The sequence below is a fragment of the Melanerpes formicivorus genome, unplaced genomic scaffold (genome assembly GCF_026170545.1).
Source record: "Melanerpes formicivorus ecotype bairdi unplaced genomic scaffold, bMelFor1.0.p_v2 SCAF_287, whole genome shotgun sequence".
Taxonomy (NCBI): domain Eukaryota; kingdom Metazoa; phylum Chordata; class Aves; order Piciformes; family Picidae; genus Melanerpes; species Melanerpes formicivorus.
Window position 1 is genome coordinate 108,158 of NW_027142639.1, and position 16,585 is coordinate 124,742.

The 16,585-nt window shown below is 66.6% G+C and overlaps 1 protein-coding gene across 1 annotated transcript in view; it reads left to right on the forward strand.

Annotated features, from left to right (window-relative positions):
- Window positions 1-1,350: 1,350 nt before the first annotated feature.
- CPNE2 (copine 2) overlaps window positions 1,351-16,585 on the forward strand; it is a 49,553-nt gene continuing 34,318 nt past the window's right edge. Inside the window, exons 1-4 of the mRNA XM_068170135.1 lie at window positions 1,351-1,454; window positions 5,587-5,784; window positions 11,553-11,732; window positions 12,865-12,939. Coding sequence (XP_068026236.1) covers window positions 5,614-5,784; window positions 11,553-11,732; window positions 12,865-12,939 — 426 coding nt within the window. The 5' untranslated portion in view covers window positions 1,351-1,454; window positions 5,587-5,613. The remainder of the gene's footprint in view (window positions 1,455-5,586; window positions 5,785-11,552; window positions 11,733-12,864; window positions 12,940-16,585) is intronic.

Genomic DNA, 16,585 nt, shown 5'->3' on the forward strand with positions numbered 1-16,585 from the left:
AGAGGAGAGGAGAGGAGAGGAGAGGAGAGGAGAGGAGAGAGAGAGGAGAGGAGAGGAGAGGAGAGAGGAGGAGAGGAGAGGAGGAATCACATCTTTGGCTGATCTGCAGCTGGCACCATGGGCTCCAGAGAGCAGAGGCAGCTCCAGTGGCCATGGGACCCTCAGAGCTGTGCTGGGGGATGAGCCAGGAGCACCTCAGAGGCACAGGGGTGGAGGGCTGCCCACCCCTTGCCCCTGCTTGGGACTCACACCCCCACGGGTCTGGGGGGGGTAGAGGTGTGGACGTGGAGGGACAGCTCCTGATGGCTTCATCCCTGCTCTGGGATGGAGGCTCCCTCAGGCAGTCTGCAGCTGGCACCAAGCTGGGGGCAGAGGGGAGCTGCTGCAGGCTTGGGAGGCTCTGCCCTGGCCAGGCTGAGGGCAGCTGTGTGAGGTTCAACCAGGCCAAGGGCTGGGTCCTGCCCTTGGCTCACAACCACCCCAGGGAAGGCTCCAGGCTGGGGGCAGGGAGGCTGCAAAGTGCCCAGCAGAGAAAGCCCTGGGGGTGCTGGGGGGCAGCAGCTGGAGAGGAGCCCAGGGGGTGCCCAGGGGGGCAGGAAGGCCTCCAGCAGCCTGGCCTGGGAGCAGCACTGGGGTGGGCAGCAGGAGCAGGGCAGGGATGGTGCCCCTGGAGTGGGCACTGGGGAGGCCTCAGCTTGAGCCCTGGGCTCAGCTCTGGGCTCCTGACTGCCAGCAGGAGCCTGGGGAGCTGCAGCAGGGCCAGGGAAGGGCAAGCAAGGTGGGGAAGGGTCTGGAGAAGAGGGCTGGGGAGGAGCAGCTGAGGGCCCTGGGGGGGTTTGGTGTGGAGCAGAGGAGGCTGAGGGAGACCTCCTTGCTCTCTGCAGCTCCCTGGGAGGAGGCTGCAGGGAGGTTGGGGCTGGGCTCTGCTGCCCAGGCTCAGGGGATGGAAGGAGAGGACCTGGCCTGGAGCTGTGCCAGGGGAGGCTGAGGTTGGAGAGGAGGCAAAATGTCTTTGGTGTCAGAGTGGTCAGGGCCTGGCAGAGGCCTGCCCAGGGAGGTGGTGGAGTCCCCATGGCTGGAGGGGCTGCAGAGCCCTGTGGCCATGGCACTGGGGGCCAGGGGGGGGTTGGGTTGGTGCTGGCCTGGAGGACCCTGGAGAGCTTCTCCAAGCCAAAGCCTTCTGTGGTGCCATGGCCTTGGTGTCCCCTGTGGCCCTGCTGTGGGTGTGGGCAGGCAGGGATGGGAAGGGAGCTGGCTGCTCCTGGGCTGGGGTACAGAGGGCTGAAGCCCAGCAGGAGGATTTGCTTCTCCTGGAGGCCTGCCTGGGTTCCTGGGGAGCTGAGCTGATTGCTGTGCTCTTTGCTCTCAGCAGCAGGCTGTGATGAAGAGCTGCCACTGACTGCCCAGGGGGTGGAAATCAGCCTTGTTCCTGAGCCAAGCAAAGAGCTTGGCAGGTAAGGAGGGGAAGAGCCCCGGAGAACCTTGCAGGCAGGAGCTGCTTTCAGCTCAGAGCTCCCTCAAGCTGGAGCCTCTGGTCAGCTGCCCTGACCCCCAGCCTCATCCCTGACCCCCAGCCTCATCCCTGACCCCCAGCCTCATCCCTCACCCCCAGCCTCATCCCTGACCCCCAGCCTCTTCCCTCACCCCCAGCCTCATCCCTCACCCCCAGCCTCATCCCTCACCCCCAGCCTCTTCCCTCACCCCCAGCCCCATCCCTCACCCCCAGCCTCTTCCCTCACCCCCAGCCTCTTCCCTCAGCCCAGCCTCATCCCTCACCCCCAGCCTCTTCCCTCACCCCCAGCCTCATCCCTCACCCCCAGCCTCATCCCTCACCCCCAGCCTCATCCCTGACCCCCAGCCTCATCCCTCACCCCCAGCCTCATCCCTGACCCCCAGCCTCTTCCCTCAGCCCCAGCCCAGCCTGGAGGCTGAGCTGCAGGGGAAGAGGGCAGCAGGCCAGCTCCCAGCAGCACAGCTGCTTGCCAGCAGTGGTGCCTGAGCAGAGCACACCACCCCAGGCTGCATCAGCCCCAGGCTGGGGGCTCCATGCCAGCCAGCAGCTCCTCAGGGTGCCCCCAGGTGATGCTGGAGGCTCTGAGCTCAGCCAGGAGCTGCTGCCTGCTGAGAAGAGCTCACTCCCCAGTGGCCACGGAGGGCAGTCGGTGCCCAGGGAGGTGTGGAGGCTGGAGGGGACCTCTGAGAGCATCAGCTCCTCCCCTGGAGCTCACAGTCCTGGCAGCACCACTCAGCCACCTCCCTCAGCACCACAGCCAGGCAGCTTTCAACCCCCTCCGGGGCTGGGGGCTGCACCTCCTCCCCCTGGGCAGCCTGGGGCGGTGCCTGACAGCCCTTGCTGAGGGGGAGAGTGTTCCTCCTGGCCAACCTCAGCCTCCCCTGGCACAGCCTCAGGCTGTTTCCTCTGGTCCTGTCACTTGTTGCATGAGAGCCCAGCCCCAACCTCCCTGCAGCCTCCTCCCAGGGAGCTGCAGAGAGCAAGGAGGTCTCCCTCAGCCTCCTCTGCTCCACACCAAACCCCCCCAGCTCCCTCAGCTGCTCCTCCCCAGCCCTCTTCTCCAGACCCTTCCCCACCTTGCTTGCCCTTCCCTGGCCCTGCTGCAGCTCCTCAGGCTCCTGCTGGCAGTCAGGAGCCCAGAGCTGAGCCCAGGGCTCAAGCTGAGGCCTCCCCAGTGCCCACTCCAGGGGCACCATCCCTGCCCTGCTCCTGCTGCCCACCCCAGTGCTGCTCCAGGCCAGGCTGCTGGAGGCCTTCCTGCCCCCCTGGGCACCCCCTGGGCTCAGCTCCAGCTGCTGCCCCCCAGCACCCCCAGGGCTTTCTCTGCTGGGCACTTTGCAGCCTCTCTGCCCCCAGCCTGGAGCCTTCCTGGGGTGGTTGTGAGCCAAGGGCAGGACCCAGCCCTTGGCCTGGTTGAACCTCACACAGCTGCCCTCAGCCTGGCCAGGGCAGAGCCTCCCAAGCCTGCAGCAGCTCCCCTCTGCCCCCAGCTTGGTGCCAGCTGCAGACTGCCTGAGGGAGCCTCCATCCCAGAGCAGGGATGAAGCCATCAGGAGCTGTCCCTCCACGTCCACACCTCCACCCCCCCAGACCCGTGGGGGTGTGAGTCCCAAGCAGGGGCAGGGGTGGGCAGCCCTCCACCCCCTGTGCCTCTGAGGTGCTCCTGGCTCATCCCCCAGCAGAGCTCTGAGGGTCCCATCCCCGTGGTGCCACTTGCAGCTCAAGCAAAGAGCTTCCTCCTCCTCCTTTTTATTCTTCCCCCTCCCCCTCTGCATGCTCAGATCAAGAGAGGGAAAGGGCTGAGCCCCTGAGGATGAGTGGGGTGGGGAGCAGCTGCTGCCCTGCTTCTTCTCTACCTCCACCCAGCCTCCCCCCCCTGCCCCCCAGGCCAGCAGGAGGCAGAGGTCCTGGCAGCGAGTGCCCAGCAGCAGCCAGAGGTGGTGCAGGGCAGCCCCAAGGCAGGTGTGGGAGGCCCTGCAGCTCCTGCTGAGTCCCAGGGCCCTGGCCAAAGTCCTGGGGGCCCAGAAGTCCACCCCCAGAGCCACTTTGCAGAGAGGAGGGTGGCTGACACCATCAGCAGACCCCCAGCCCCGGGGCCAGTTCTGCTGCTGCTGTGCAGCTCAGCTGGCAGAGCTCAGGGAAGGTGCAGGGAGAGGAGAGGAGAGGAGGAGGAGGAGGGAGGGGAGGGGAAGAACAAAGCATTTTGTGATCAATGCAATGGAGAGCTGCTGGGCAGGGAAGGTCCTGGGGGTGCTGGGGGGCAGCAGCTGGAGCTGAGCCCAGGGGGTGCCCAGGGGGGCAGGAAGGCCTCCAGCAGCCTGGCCTGGAGCAGCACTGGGGTGGGCAGCAGGAGCAGGGCAGGGATGGTGCCCCTGGAGTGGGCACTGGGGAGGCCTCAGCTTGAGCCCTGGGCTCAGCTCTGGGCTCCTGACTGCCAGCAGGAGCCTGAGGAGCTGCAGCAGGGCCAGGGAAGGGCAAGCAAGGTGGGGAAGGGTCTGGAGAAGAGGGCTGGGGAGGAGCAGCTGAGGGCCCTGGGGGGGTTTGGTGTGGAGCAGAGGAGGCTGAGGGAGACCTCCTTGCTCTCTGCAGCTCCCTGAGAGGAGGCTGCAGGGAGGTTGGGGCTGGGCTCTGCTGCCCAGGCTCGGGGGATGGAAGGAGCTAAGAAGGAATTTAGCTAAGCCAGGGGCTGGGTCCTGCCCTTGGCTCACAACCACCCCAGGGAAGGCTCCAGGCTGGGGGCAGAGAGGCTGCAAAGTGCCCAGCAGAGAAAGCCCTGGGGGTGCTGTGGGGCAGCAGCTGGATCTGAGCCCAGGGGGTGCCCAGGGGGGCAGGAAGGCCTCCAGCAGCCTGGGCTGGAGCAGCACTGGGGTGGGCAGCAGGAGCAGGGCAGGGCTGAAGCTTGGCTCTCCTAACTTAGGTCCCTGGTGCACAGCTTGGGAGCAGGCAGCCAGGGAGGAGTTCCTGTGCCCCAGGACTGTGTGGGAGTGTGGCAGCTGCCCACCAAGGAACCCCAGCAGGCTGGCACAGGATGCTGTGGAGCCTCCACTCCACCTCCCTCTGAAAATCTGTTGCTCTGTGGAGCACACCCAAGGCAGCTTGGAGTTTTCTCTGCTCCCCACCCCCCAGCCGGGATGCAGCTAATGTAGGAAGGCTCTGGAGGGGCTGGAAGGTGTCCAGAGCAGGGCCAGGAGGCTGAGCAGAGGGCTGGAGCTGCTCTGCTCTGAGCACAGCCTGAGAGAGTTGGGCTTGTGCAGGCTGCAGAGGAGAAGGCTCCAGGGAGACCTTCTGGTGGCCTTGCAGGAGCTGCAGGGGGCTGCAGGAAAGCTGGGGAGGGACTTTGGAGGGGGTGAGGGAGGGACAGGCCTGGGGGGGCTGGAGCAAAAGGAGCAGTGGGGAGCTGGAGATTGGCTGTGAGGAAGAAGTTGTTGGGCAGGAGGGTGGTGAGAGCCTGGCCCAGGCTGCCCAGGGAGGTGGTGGAAGCCTCCTGCTGATGCCTGGAGGTGTTTGCAGCCAGGCTGGAGGTGGCTGTGAGCAACCTGCTGTGGGGTGAGGTGTCCCTGCCCATGGCAGGGGCTTGGAGCTGGCTGAGCCCTGGGGTCCCTCCAGCCCTACCAGCTCTGGGGGTCTGGGATTCCCCTGGGGCTGGTGGGGGCAGGGCAGGGCAGGGTAGGGTAGGGCAGGGCAGGACAGGGCAGGGCAGGGCAGGGCAGGGCAGGGCAGGGCAGGGCAGGGCAGGGCAGGGCAGGACAGGGATGGGCAGGGCAGGGCAGGGCAGGGCAGGGCAGGGCAGGACAGGGATGGGCAGGGCAGGACAGGACAGGGATGGGCAGGGCAGAGCAGGGCAGTGCTGGGCAGGGCAGGGGCAGGGCAGGGCAGGGCAGGGCAGGGCAGGGCAGTGCAGGGCAGTGCAGATGCCACAGAGCCAAGGAGGCTTCGGCACTTCCCGAGCATCCCTTCGAGCCCGAGGGCCTGGGGGTGGCCCAGCCTGGTGGCCCAGCCTGGTGGCACTGCCAGCCCCTCGGGGGCCTTCTCGGGGTGGCACTGAGGTTTCTCTCCACCCTCCTCCCTCCCAGGAGTGCCCGGAGGAGCAGCCTGAGGCCATGGCGCAGACGGTGAGCGCCCTGCCGGCAGCGCCCCCCGGCGGCCCCGAGTGCTGCGTCTGCAGGGTGGAGCTCTCCGTCTGCGGGCAGAGCCTGCTGGACAGGGATGTCACCTCCAAGTCCGACCCCTTCTGCGTCCTCTTCCTGGAACTCGACGGCAAGTGGGTGGAGGTAAGTCCTGGGGCCGGGGGGAGCTCCTGCCCCCGAGGCTTGCCGCTGCTGGGGGCCCCTCGGTGCGCCCCCGGGGGGCTGCTGGCTCCTCACCCCCTCCCGAGCACGGCTGCAGGCTGCTGGGGTGCTGCCAAGGCTCCCTGCCCCTGCCCCATGCCCTGCTCCCTGCCCTGCCCCATGCCCTGCTCCCTGCTCCCTGCTCCCTGCTCCCTGCTCCCTGCTCCCTGCCCTGCCCCATGCCCTGCTCCCTGCTCCCTGCCCTGCTCCCTGCCCTGCTCCCTGCCCTGCTCCCTGCTCCCTGCCCTGCTCCCTGCCCTGCTCCCTGCTCCCTGCTCCCTGCTCCCTGCCCTGCCCCATGCCCTGCTCCCTGCTCCCTGCCCTGCTCCCTGCCCTGCTCCCTGCCCTGCTCCCTGCTCCCTGCCCTGCTCCCTGCCCTGCTCCCTGCTCCCTGCTCCCTGCTCCCTGCTCCCTGCCCTGCCCCATGCCCTGCTCCCTGCTCCCTGCTCCCTGCCCTGCTCCCTGCTCCCTGCTCCCTGCTCCCTGCTCCCTGCCCTGCTCCCTGCCCTGCTCCCTGCTCCCTGCTCCCTGCCCTGCTCCCTGCCCTGCTCCATGCCCTGCCCCATGCCCTGCCCCATGCCCTGCTCCCTGCCCTGCCCCATGCCCTGCTCCCTGCTCCCTGCTCCCTGCTCCCTGCCCTGCTCCCTGCTCCCTGCCCTGCCCCATGCCCTGCTCCCTGCCCCTGCCCCATGCCCTGCTCCCTGCCCTGCCCCATGCCCTGCTCCCTGCTCCCTGCTCCCTGCTCCCTGCTCCCTGCCCTGCCCCATGCCCTGCTCCCTGCTCCCTGCCCTGCTCCCTGCCCTGCTCCCTACTCCCTGCTCCCTGCTCCCTGCTCCCTGCTCCCTGCCCTGCTCCCTGCTCCCTGCTCCCTGCTCCCTGCCCTGCCCCATGCCCTGCTCCCTGCTCCCTGCCCTGCTCCCTGCCCTGCTCCCTGTCCTGCCCCATGCCCTGCTCCCTGCTCCCTGCCCTGCTCCCTGCCCTGCTCCCTGCTCCCTGCTCCCTGCCCTGCTCCCTGCCCTGCTCCCTGCTCCCTGCTCCCTGCCCTGCTCCCTGCCCTGCTCCATGCCCTGCCCCATGCCCTGCCCCATGCCCTGCTCCCTGCCCTGCCCCATGCCCTGCCCCATGCCCTGCTCCCTGCCCTGCCCCATGCCCTGCCCCATGCCCTGCTCCCTGCCCTGCTCCCTGCCCTGCCCCATGCCCTGCCCCATGCCCTGCTCCCTGCCCTGCCCCATGCCCTGCTCCCTGCCCTGCCCCATGCCCTGCCCCATGCCCTGCTCCCTGCTCCCTGCCCTGCCCTGCCCCATGCCCTGCTCCCTGCCCTGCTCCCTGCCCTGCCCCATGCCCTGCTCCCTGCCCTGCTCCCTGCCCTGCCCCATGCCCTGCTCCCTGCCCTGCCCCATGCCCTGCCCCATGCCCTGCTCCCTGCCCTGCTCCCTGCCCTGCTCCATGCCCTGCTCCCTGCCCTGCCCCATGCCCTGCCCCATGCCCTGCTCCCTGCCCTGCCCCATGCCCTGCCCCATGCCCTGCTCCCTGCCCTGCTCCCTGCCCTGCCCCATGCCCTGCCCCATGCCCTGCTCCCTGCCCTGCCCCATGCCCTGCTCCCTGCCCTGCCCCATGCCCTGCTCCATGCCCTGCTCCCTGCTCCCTGCCCTGCCCTGCCCCATGCCCTGCTCCCTGCCCTGCTCCCTGCCCTGCCCCATGCCCTGCTCCCTGCCCTGCTCCCTGCCCTGCCCCATGCCCTGCTCCCTGCCCTGCCCCATGCCCTGCCCCATGCCCTGCTCCCTGCCCTGCTCCCTGCCCTGCTCCATGCCCTGCTCCCTGCCCTGCCCCATGCCCTGCCCCATGCCCTACTCCCTGCCCTGCCCCATGCCCTGCCCCATGCCCTGCCCCATGCCCTGCTCCCTGCCCTGCTCCCTGCCCTGCCCCATGCCCTGCCCCATGCCCTGCTCCCTGCCCTGCTCCATGCCCTGCTCCCTGCCCTGCTCCCTGCCCTGCCCCATGCCCTGCTCCATGCCCTGCCCCATGCCCTGCCCCATGCCCTGCTCCCTGCCCTGCTCCCTGCCCTGCTCCCTGCCCTGCCCCATGCCCTGCTCCCTGCCCTGCTCCCTGCCCTGCCCCATGCCCTGCCCCATGCCCTGCCCCACTGTGTGCTTTGCCCCTCTGGTGTCTCCTCCTCTGTGCTCCACCCCAAGGCTGCTCCTCAGCCCTCTCTGAGCAGAGGTGGAAGCCCCCAGGGGTGCTGCCAGGGCTCCCTGCCCTGCCCCATGCTCCCAGACCCACATCCCCTGGGCCAGCAGGGAGCTCTTTCCCCTTGGGCTGGGTGCAGAGCCCAGGCTGGATGAGGCCTGGAGCGCAGCTGGGTGCTGTCCCTGCCCGTGGCAGGAGGCTGGAGGCCACCTCTGGGCTCCCTGCCAGCCTCAGCCATCCTGTGGCCTGAGCAGCAGAGCTGGGGAGCAGGGCAGGGGTGGGCACAGCAGGGGCAGGGGTGGGCACAGGGGTGGGCACAGCAGGGGCAGGGGTGGGCACAGGGGTGGGCACAGCAGGGGCAGGGGTGGGCACAGGGGTGGGCACAGCAGGGGCAGGGCTGGGCACAGGGGTGGGCACAGCAGGGGCAGGGGTGGGCACAGGGCTGGGCACAGGGCTGGGCACAGGGGTGGGCACAGGGGTGGGCACAGCAGGGGCAGGGCTGGGCACAGGGGTGGGCACTGGGGTGGGCACAGCAGGGGCAGGGCTGGGCACAGGGGTGGGCACTGGGGTGGGCACAGCAGGGGCAAGGGTGGGCACAGGGGTGGGCACAGGGGTGGGCACAGCAGAGGCTCAGCACTGGGCACCCATCCCACAGCACTCTCCCTGTGCCCAGCTGCCAGGGCTGCTGGGGGGGCAGGGTTTCCTCCTCCAGGGGCAGCAGCAGCTGGGGGGGGTGCCAGCCTCTGAGCTGGGTGCCAGGCCTGCACTGCTGCCAACAGCTTTCTGCTGGCTGTCCTCTCAGGCTGGCAGCTCTGTGCCCAGCTGCCATCAGCTCTGTGCTGCTGAGGTCAGGAGGAGTGCCCAGAGCTCTGTGCAGCAGCCTGGCAGGGGGTGGGGAGGGAGAGGCAATGAAGGCCAGGCCCAGGGGTGCCACGGAGCTGGGAGGGGCTGGAAGGCTCTGCCCAAGGCTGCCAGGGAAGCCCTGGCCCTGTGGTGCCCAGAGCAGAGCCTCAGCCATGCTGCTGCCTCTGGGCTGCCCCTGGGCACCAGGGACAGCATCTCCCAGCCTGGGGAATTGGGCACCCCCACATGCCAGGGAGCCAGGGGGGAGCCTGGGGCTGGGGGTGAGGGAGAAAGGAGGCTGGGGAGAGCCTGGCACAGGCTGCCCAGGGAGGCTGTGGCTGCCCCCTGCCTGGGGGTGCTCAGGACCAGGCTGGATGAGGCCAGAGCTGGCTCAGCTCTGAGCTCCCTTCCAGCCCAGTCCCATCCCATGGATCCCTGACTCCCTGAACATTGCCCAGGAAGGCTTCCAAGCCCCCAGCCAGGGCCCCCTGCAGCTCCTGTGTGCTGGGGGGGGGGGGCAAGGAGCTGTGCCTGGAGCCCTGAGAGGTCTCACAGCCCCCAGGAGCTGCCAGGGAGGAGCTCTGCCCAGCTCCCCCCCAGCAAGCCCAGGGCCAAAGCCTTCTCCTCTTGGGGAAGCTTCACTCTGGGGACACTGCCTGCAGCGCCAGAGCCCAGTCCCTGCAGCTGGCAGTGCCAGGGGGGCTCAGCAGTGCCAGAGGGGCTCAGCAGTGCCAGGGGGGGCTCAGCAGTGCCAAAGGGGTTCAGCAGTGCCAGGGGGGCTCAGCAGTGCCAAGGGGGCAGCAGCTTGGGGCTCTGCAGGGAGATGTCCCAAAGTCTCCCTCAGAGGAGGGTTTGCAGACAGGAGGAGCAGAGCTGCTGCCATGGTTTGCACTGCAGAGCAGGAGGCAGGAGGTTGCCTCCCCTTGAGCAGCAAGCAAAGGGTTTGGAGCTGTGCTCCTCCCCAGCTGCAGGGCTGGATTCCCCCTGAGCTGCAGCAGCACTGCAAAAGCTCCTCTGGAGGGCTCTGGGTGACATCCAGCTGCTGGAAGGCTGCAGGCAGACCTCAGAACAGCCCTGCAGGAGCTGAAGGGCTCCAGGAGAGCTGGGGAGGGACTGTGGGCAAGGGCTGGGAGTGGCAGGAGCAGGGAGAATGGCTTGGAGCTGGGAGAGGGCAGAGGGAGAGTGGAGAGGAGGAAGGAATGGTTGGCAGGGAGGCTGGGGAAGGGACCTCAAAGCTCAGCTCCAAGCCCCTGCCATGGGCAGGGGCCCCTCCCCCCAGCCCAGGCTGCTCAAGGCTTCATCCAGCCTGGTCCTGAGCACCTCCAGGCAGGAGGCAGCCACAGCCTCCCTGGGCAGCCTGTGCCAGGCTCTCCCCAGGGGCCTGTGCTGATGCTACCTTTCCTCCCCCCCTCCCCATGGTAAGCTGAGGAAGAGGAAGCCCCAGGAAGGGTTGGGGCCTGGGGGGCACTGCTGGGAGGTTGCTCTGCTGCCTCCTGACCTCTTCTCTTGCTTTGCTTCTCCTTGCTCTGAGCTGTTCTGAGCCAGCTTGGATGAGCAGCCTGGGAGGGGTCCCTGGAGCAGGGCAGGGGCTGGAGCTGAGCTCTGAGCTCCCTTCCAGCCCAATCCATCCCATGGGTCCCTGAATGCAGCTGGGAGGCTCTGGTTGAGGACCAGAGGTGTGGGAGAGCTTCAGCTCCTGGGAGAAGGCTTCAGGCAGCCTTGAACCTGCAGTGAGCTTTGGCTGGCTGGGTGCTGCTGCCCTGGCTGTGGGCACCCTGTGCCCCCCACCCTTGGGGGTGCTGGGGGAGGAGAGGCTCAGCAGCAGCCAGCAGGGAGCACTTGCAGCCCAGAGAGCCAAGCAGAGCCTGGGCTGCAGCAGCAGAAGTGTGGCCAGCAGGGCCAGGGAGGGGATTCTGCCTCTCTGCTCCACTCTGCTGAGCCCACAGCTGCAGCTCTGTGCCCAGCTCTGCAGCCTCTGTGCCAGGAAGGCTCTGGAGGGGCTGGGAGGTGTCCAGAGCAGGGCCAGGAGGCTGAGCAGAGGGCTGGAGCTGCTCTGCTCTGAGCACAGCCTGAGAGAGTTGGGGTTGTGCAGGCTGCAGAGGAGAAGGCTCCAGGGAGACCTTCTGGTGGCCTCCCAGGAGCTGCAGGAAAGCTGGGGAGGGACTTTGGAGGGGGTGAGGGAGGGACAGGGGTCTGGGACACCATCTCTGAGGGGGGCAGGAATGAGGCCTGGGACAGGCAGGCAGCAATGGGCACTGGCAGCCCAGAAGGCCAAGGGCAGCTCAGCTGCCAGTGCCCATTGCCAGAGGTGGAGGGAGAGGATCCTGCCCCTCTGCTCTGGGGTGTCAGGGAGGGACAGGCCTGGGGGGGCTGGAGCAAAAGGAGAAGTGGGGAGCTGGAGATTGGCTGTGAGGAAGAAGTTGTTGAGCAGGAGGGTGGTGAGAGCCTGGCCCAGGCTGCCCAGGGAGGTGGTGGAAGCCTCCTGCTGATGCCTGGAGGTGTTTGCAGCCAGGCTGGAGGTGGCTGTGAGCAAGCTGCTGTGGGGTGAGGTGTCCCTGCCCATGGCAGGGGCTTGGGGCTGGCTGAGCCTTGGGGTCCCTGCCAGCCCTGCCAGCTGTGGGGCCCTCTGCATGGTGCTCCCCCCACGTCCCTCAGTGTCCTCTCCTCCCTGTGCTGTGCAGCTGGACAGGACAGAGACAGCTGTGAACAACCTGAACCCAGCCTTTGCCAAGAAGTTCATCATTGACTACCACTTTGAGGAGGTGCAGAAGCTGAAGTTTGCCCTCTTTGACCAGGACAAGTCCAGCACCCAGCTCTATGAGCATGACTTCCTGGGGGAGTTCTCCTGCACCCTGGGCACGGTGAGTCCCTCAGCTCCTGCAGCCCTGCCAGCCAAGGGCAACCCCCAGCTGCCTCCAGCCAGGGGCACCTGGGGGGGGGTTGCTGAAGGCCACTTCCCTCCTTCCTGCCATTGCTGGGGCTGGGCCTGCCCAGCATCTTCAGCAATGCCACTGGGGAGGGGACAGACAGACAGACAGAGGCTGCTCAGCAAGTCTGCTGAGGATCCCAAGCTGGGAGGCTTGGCTGAGCCAGCTGCAGGAGGAGAGCAGAGTCCTGCAGCTGGGCAGGAAGAGCAAACTGCAGCAGCAGAGGCTGGGAGGGGATCTGCTGGAGAGCAGCCCCCAGGAGAAGGAGCTGGCAGTGCTGCTGGGCAGCAAGGGCTGCAGGGCACAGCAATGAGCCCTGGGGGCCAGGAAGGCCAAGGGGGTCCTGGGGGGCACTCAGCAGAGTGTGGCCAGCAGGGCCAGGGAGCTTCTCCTCCCCCTCTGCTCTGCTCTGCCTTGCCCTGGGGAGGCCACAGCTGGAAGACTGCCTCCAGCTCTGGGGCCCCCCAGCACAAGGAGGACCTGGAGCTGCTGCAGAGGCTCCAGAGGAGGCCCCAGAGATGCTCAGAGGCTGCAGAGCCTCCCCTGTGGGGCCAGGCTGGGAGGGTTGGGGCTGTGCAGCCTGCAGGAGAGAAGGCTGCAGGCAGAGCTCAGAGCAACCTTGCAGGAGCTGAAGGGCTCCAGGAGAGCTGGGGAGGGACTGTGGGCAAGGGCTGGGAGTGGCAGGAGCAGGGAGAATGGCTTGGAGCTGGGAGAGGGCAGAGGGAGAGTGGAGAGGAGGAAGGAATGGTTGGCAGGGAGGCTGGGGAGAGCCTGGCCCAGGCTGCCCAGGGAGGCTGTGGCTGCCCCCTGGCTGGAGGTGCTGAGGACCAGGCTGGATGAGGCCTTGAGCAGCCTGGGCTGGGGGGAGGGGTCCCTGGGCATGGCAGGGGCTTGGAACTGGATGGTCCTGGAGGTCCCTTCCAAGCCAAACCCTTCCACGCTCTGTGCACCTACGATGCCCTGAAGGCTTCCCCTGCCCTCAGCCTGGGGAGCAGTGCTGAGCTGCTGCTGGCTCTGCCCTCCACCCCTCAGGACAGTGATGCCTCCTTCTCTTTGGCTCCCCCAGATTGTCTCCAGCAAGAAGATCACCAGGAGCCTGCAGCTGGGCAACGGCAAACCGGCCGGCAAGGGCCTGATCACGGTAGGGCTGCCCCTGCCCCTCACCTCCTCGCCTGGGCAGCCCCTTGGGGGGGCTTCAGGACACCCTCCTGGGGGCCTGCAGCTGGCACTGGGCTCAGGAACATTCCCCACCCCCCTCTGCTCCTCCTTTCTCCTCCCTGTGGTCTGTTTGGAGCAGGTTTGGGCTGGGGACCATGCGTGGTCCTGCTCTGGCAGGGGGATTGGACTCGGTGAGCTCTGTGGGTACCTTCCAAGCCCTGAACATCCTGTGAGCCTCTGACCACCCTGCCTGCTGCCCCAGGGCTGTGAGCTTCAGCTTTGGTCTCTGGAATGCTACAGCCTCAGGCTGGAGACCTCCTGGCTCTCTGCAGCTCCCTGCAGGGAGGTTGGAGTGAGCTGGGAGCAGCCTCTGCTCCTTGGGGGCAAGGCACAGGAGCAGAGGAGCTGCTTCCAAGCTGCCCCAGGGGAGGTCCAGGCTGGACATGAGGAAATCTTTCTGCCCTGGAAGGGATCTCAGACACTGGAAGAGGCTGCCCAGGGCAGTGCTGCACTCCCCATCCCTGGGGGTGCCCCAGAAGCTGTGGAGCTGGGGCTTAGGGCTAGGGTCTGGTGCTGAGCCTGCAGGGATGGCTCAGGGCTGGGACTGGATGAGCTTGGAGCTCTCATCCAGCTGGATGTGTTCTGGGCCTCTGTGAGGAGTACAAAGCCAAACTCTGCTGCTGGCTGCCTGGTTCCAGCTGCCTGGTTTCCAGCTGCCTGGTTTCCAACTGCCTGGTTCCAGCTGCCTGATTCCAGCTGCCTGGTTGCAACTGCCTGGTTCCAGCTGCCTGGTTGCAGCTGCCTAGTTCCAGCTGCCTGTTTCCTGCTGCCTGGTTCCAGCTGCCTAGTTCCAACTGCCTGGTTCCAGCTGCCTGGTTCCAGCTGCCTGGTTCCAACTGCCTGGTTCCAGCTGCCTGTTTCCAGCTGCCTGGTTCCAGCTGCCTGTTTCCAACTGCCTGGTTCCAGCTGCCTGGCTGCAGCTGCCTGGTTCCAACTGCCTGTTTCCAGCTGCCTGGCTGCAGCTGCCTGGTTGCAGCTGCCTGTTTCCAGCTGCCTGGTTGCAGCTGCCTGGTTCCAACTGCCTGGTTGCAGCTGCCTGTTTCCAGCTGCCTGTTTCCAGCTGCCTGGTTCCAACTGCCTGGTTGCAGCTGCCTGGTTCCAGCTGCCTGGTTCCAGCTGCCTGGTTCCAGCTGCCTGTTTCCAGATGCCTGTTTCCAGCTGCCTGGTTGCAGCTGCCTGGTTCCAGCTGCCTGTTTCCAGCTGCCTGGTTCCAGCTGCCTGGTTCCAACTGCCTGTTTCCAGCTGCCTGGCTGCAGCTGCCTGGTTCCAACTGCCTGTTTCCAGCTGCCTGGTTGCAGCTGCCTGGTTCCAGCTGCCTGGTTGCAGCTGCCTGGTTCCAGCTGCCTGGTTTCCAGCTGCCTGGTTCCAGCTGCCTGGTTCCAGCTGCCTGGTTCCAGCTGCCTGGTTGCAGCTGCCTGGTTCCAGCTGCCTGGTTCCAGCTGCCTGTTTCCAGCTGCCTGGTTCCAACTGCCTGGTTCCAGCTGCCTGGTTGCAGCTGCCTGGTTCCAGCTGCCTGGTTCCAGCTGCCTGGTTTCCAGCTGCCTGGTTGCAGCTGCCTGGTTCCAACTGCCTGTTCCCAGCTGCCTGTTTCCAGCTGCCTGTTTCCAGCTGCCTGGTTGCAGCTGCCTGGTTCCAGCTGCCTGGTTCCAGCTGCCTGGTTTCCAGCTGCCTGGTTGCAGCTGCCTGGTTCCAGCTGCCTGGTTCCAGCTGCCTGTTTCCAGATGCCTGGTTGCAGCTGCCTGGTTCCAGCTGCCTGGTTCCCAGCTGCCTGTTTCCAGCTGCCTGTTTCCAGCTGCCTGGTTGCAGCTGCCTGGTTCCAGCTGCCTGGTTCCAGCTGCCTGGTTTCCAGCTGCCTGGTTCCAGCTGCCTGGTTCCAACTGCCTGTTTCCAGCTGCCTGGCTGCAGCTGCCTGGTTCCAACTGCCTGTTTCCAGCTGCCTGGTTGCAGCTGCCTGGTTCCAGCTGCCTGGTTGCAGCTGCCTGGTTCCAGCTGCCTGGTTCCAGCTGCCTGTTTCCAGATGCCTGGTTGCAGCTGCCTGGTTCCAGCTGCCTGGTTCCCAGCTGCCTGTTTCCAGCTGCCTGTTTCCAGCTGCCTGGTTGCAGCTGCCTGGTTCCAGCTGCCTGGTTCCAGCTGCCTGGTTCCAGCTGCCTGTTTCCAGCTGCCTGGTTGCAGCTGCCTGGTTCCAGCTACCTGTTTCCAGCTGCCTGGTTCCAGCTGCCTGGTTGCAGCTGCCTGGTTGCAGCTGCCTGGTTCCAGCTGCCTGGTTGCAGCTGCCTGGTTCCAGCTGCCTGGTTCCAGCTGCCTGGTTTCCAGCTGCCTGGTTGCAGCTGCCTGGTTCCAGCTGCCTGGTTGCAGCTGCCTGGATGCAGCTGCCTGGTTCCAGCTGCCTGGTTGCAGCTGCCTGGTTCCAGCTACCTGTTTCCAGCTGCCTGGTTCCAGCTGCCTGGTTGCAGCTGCCTGGTTGCAGCTGCCTGGTTCCAGCTGCCTGTTTCCAGCTGCCTGGTTCCAGCTGCCTGGTTGCAGCTGCCTGGTTGCAGCTGCCTGGTTCCAGCTGCCTGGTTGCAGCTGCCTGGTTCCAACTGCCTGGTTCCAGCTGCCTGGTTGCAGCTGCCTGGTTCCAGCTACCTGTTTCCAGCTGCCTGGTTCCAGCTGCCTGGTTCCAGCTGCCTGGTTTCCAGCTGCCTGGTTGCAGCTGCCTGGTTCCAACTGCCTGGTTGCAGCTGCCTGGTTGCAGCTGCCTGGTTCCAGCTGCCTGGTTGCAGCTGCCTGGTTCCAGCTACCTGTTTCCAGCTGCCTGGTTTCCAGCTGCCTGGTTCCAGCTGCCTGGTTGCAGCTGCCTGGTTCCAACTGTCTCGTTTCCAGCTGCCTGGTTCCAGCTGCCTGTTTCCAACTGCCTGGTTGCAGCTGCCTGGTTGCAGCTGCCTGGTTTCCAGCTGCCTGGTTCCAACTGCCTGGTTCCCAGCTGCCTGTTTCCAGCTGCCTGGTTCCAGCTGCCTGGTTGCAGCTGCCTGGTTGCAGCTGCCTGGTTTCCAGCTGCCTGGTTTCCAGCTGCCTGGTTTACAACTGCCTGTTTCCAGCTGCCTGGTTCCAGCTGCCTGGTTCCAGCTGCCTGTTTCCAGCTGCCTGGTTTCCAACTGCCTGGTTCCAGCTGCCTGGTTCCAGCTGCCTAGTTCCAGCTGCCTGTTTCCAGCTGCCTGGTTCCAGCTGCCTAGTTCCAACTGCCTGGTTCCAGCTGCCTGGTTCCAGCTGCCTGGTTCCAACTGCCTGGTTCCAGCTGCCTGTTTCCAGCTGCCTGGTTCCAGCTGCCTGGTTCCAACTGCCTGGTTCCAGCTGCCTGGCTGCAGCTGCCTGGTTCCAACTGCCTGTTTCCAGCTGCCTGGCTGCAGCTGCCTGGTTCCAACTGCCTGTTTCCAGCTGCCTGGTTGCAGCTGCCTGGTTCCAACTGCCTGGTTGCAGCTGCCTGTTTCCAGCTGCCTGTTTCCAGCTGCCTGGTTCCAACTGCCTGGTTGCAGCTGCCTGGTTCCAGCTGCCTGGTTCCAGCTGCCTGGTTCCAACTGCCTGTTTCCAGC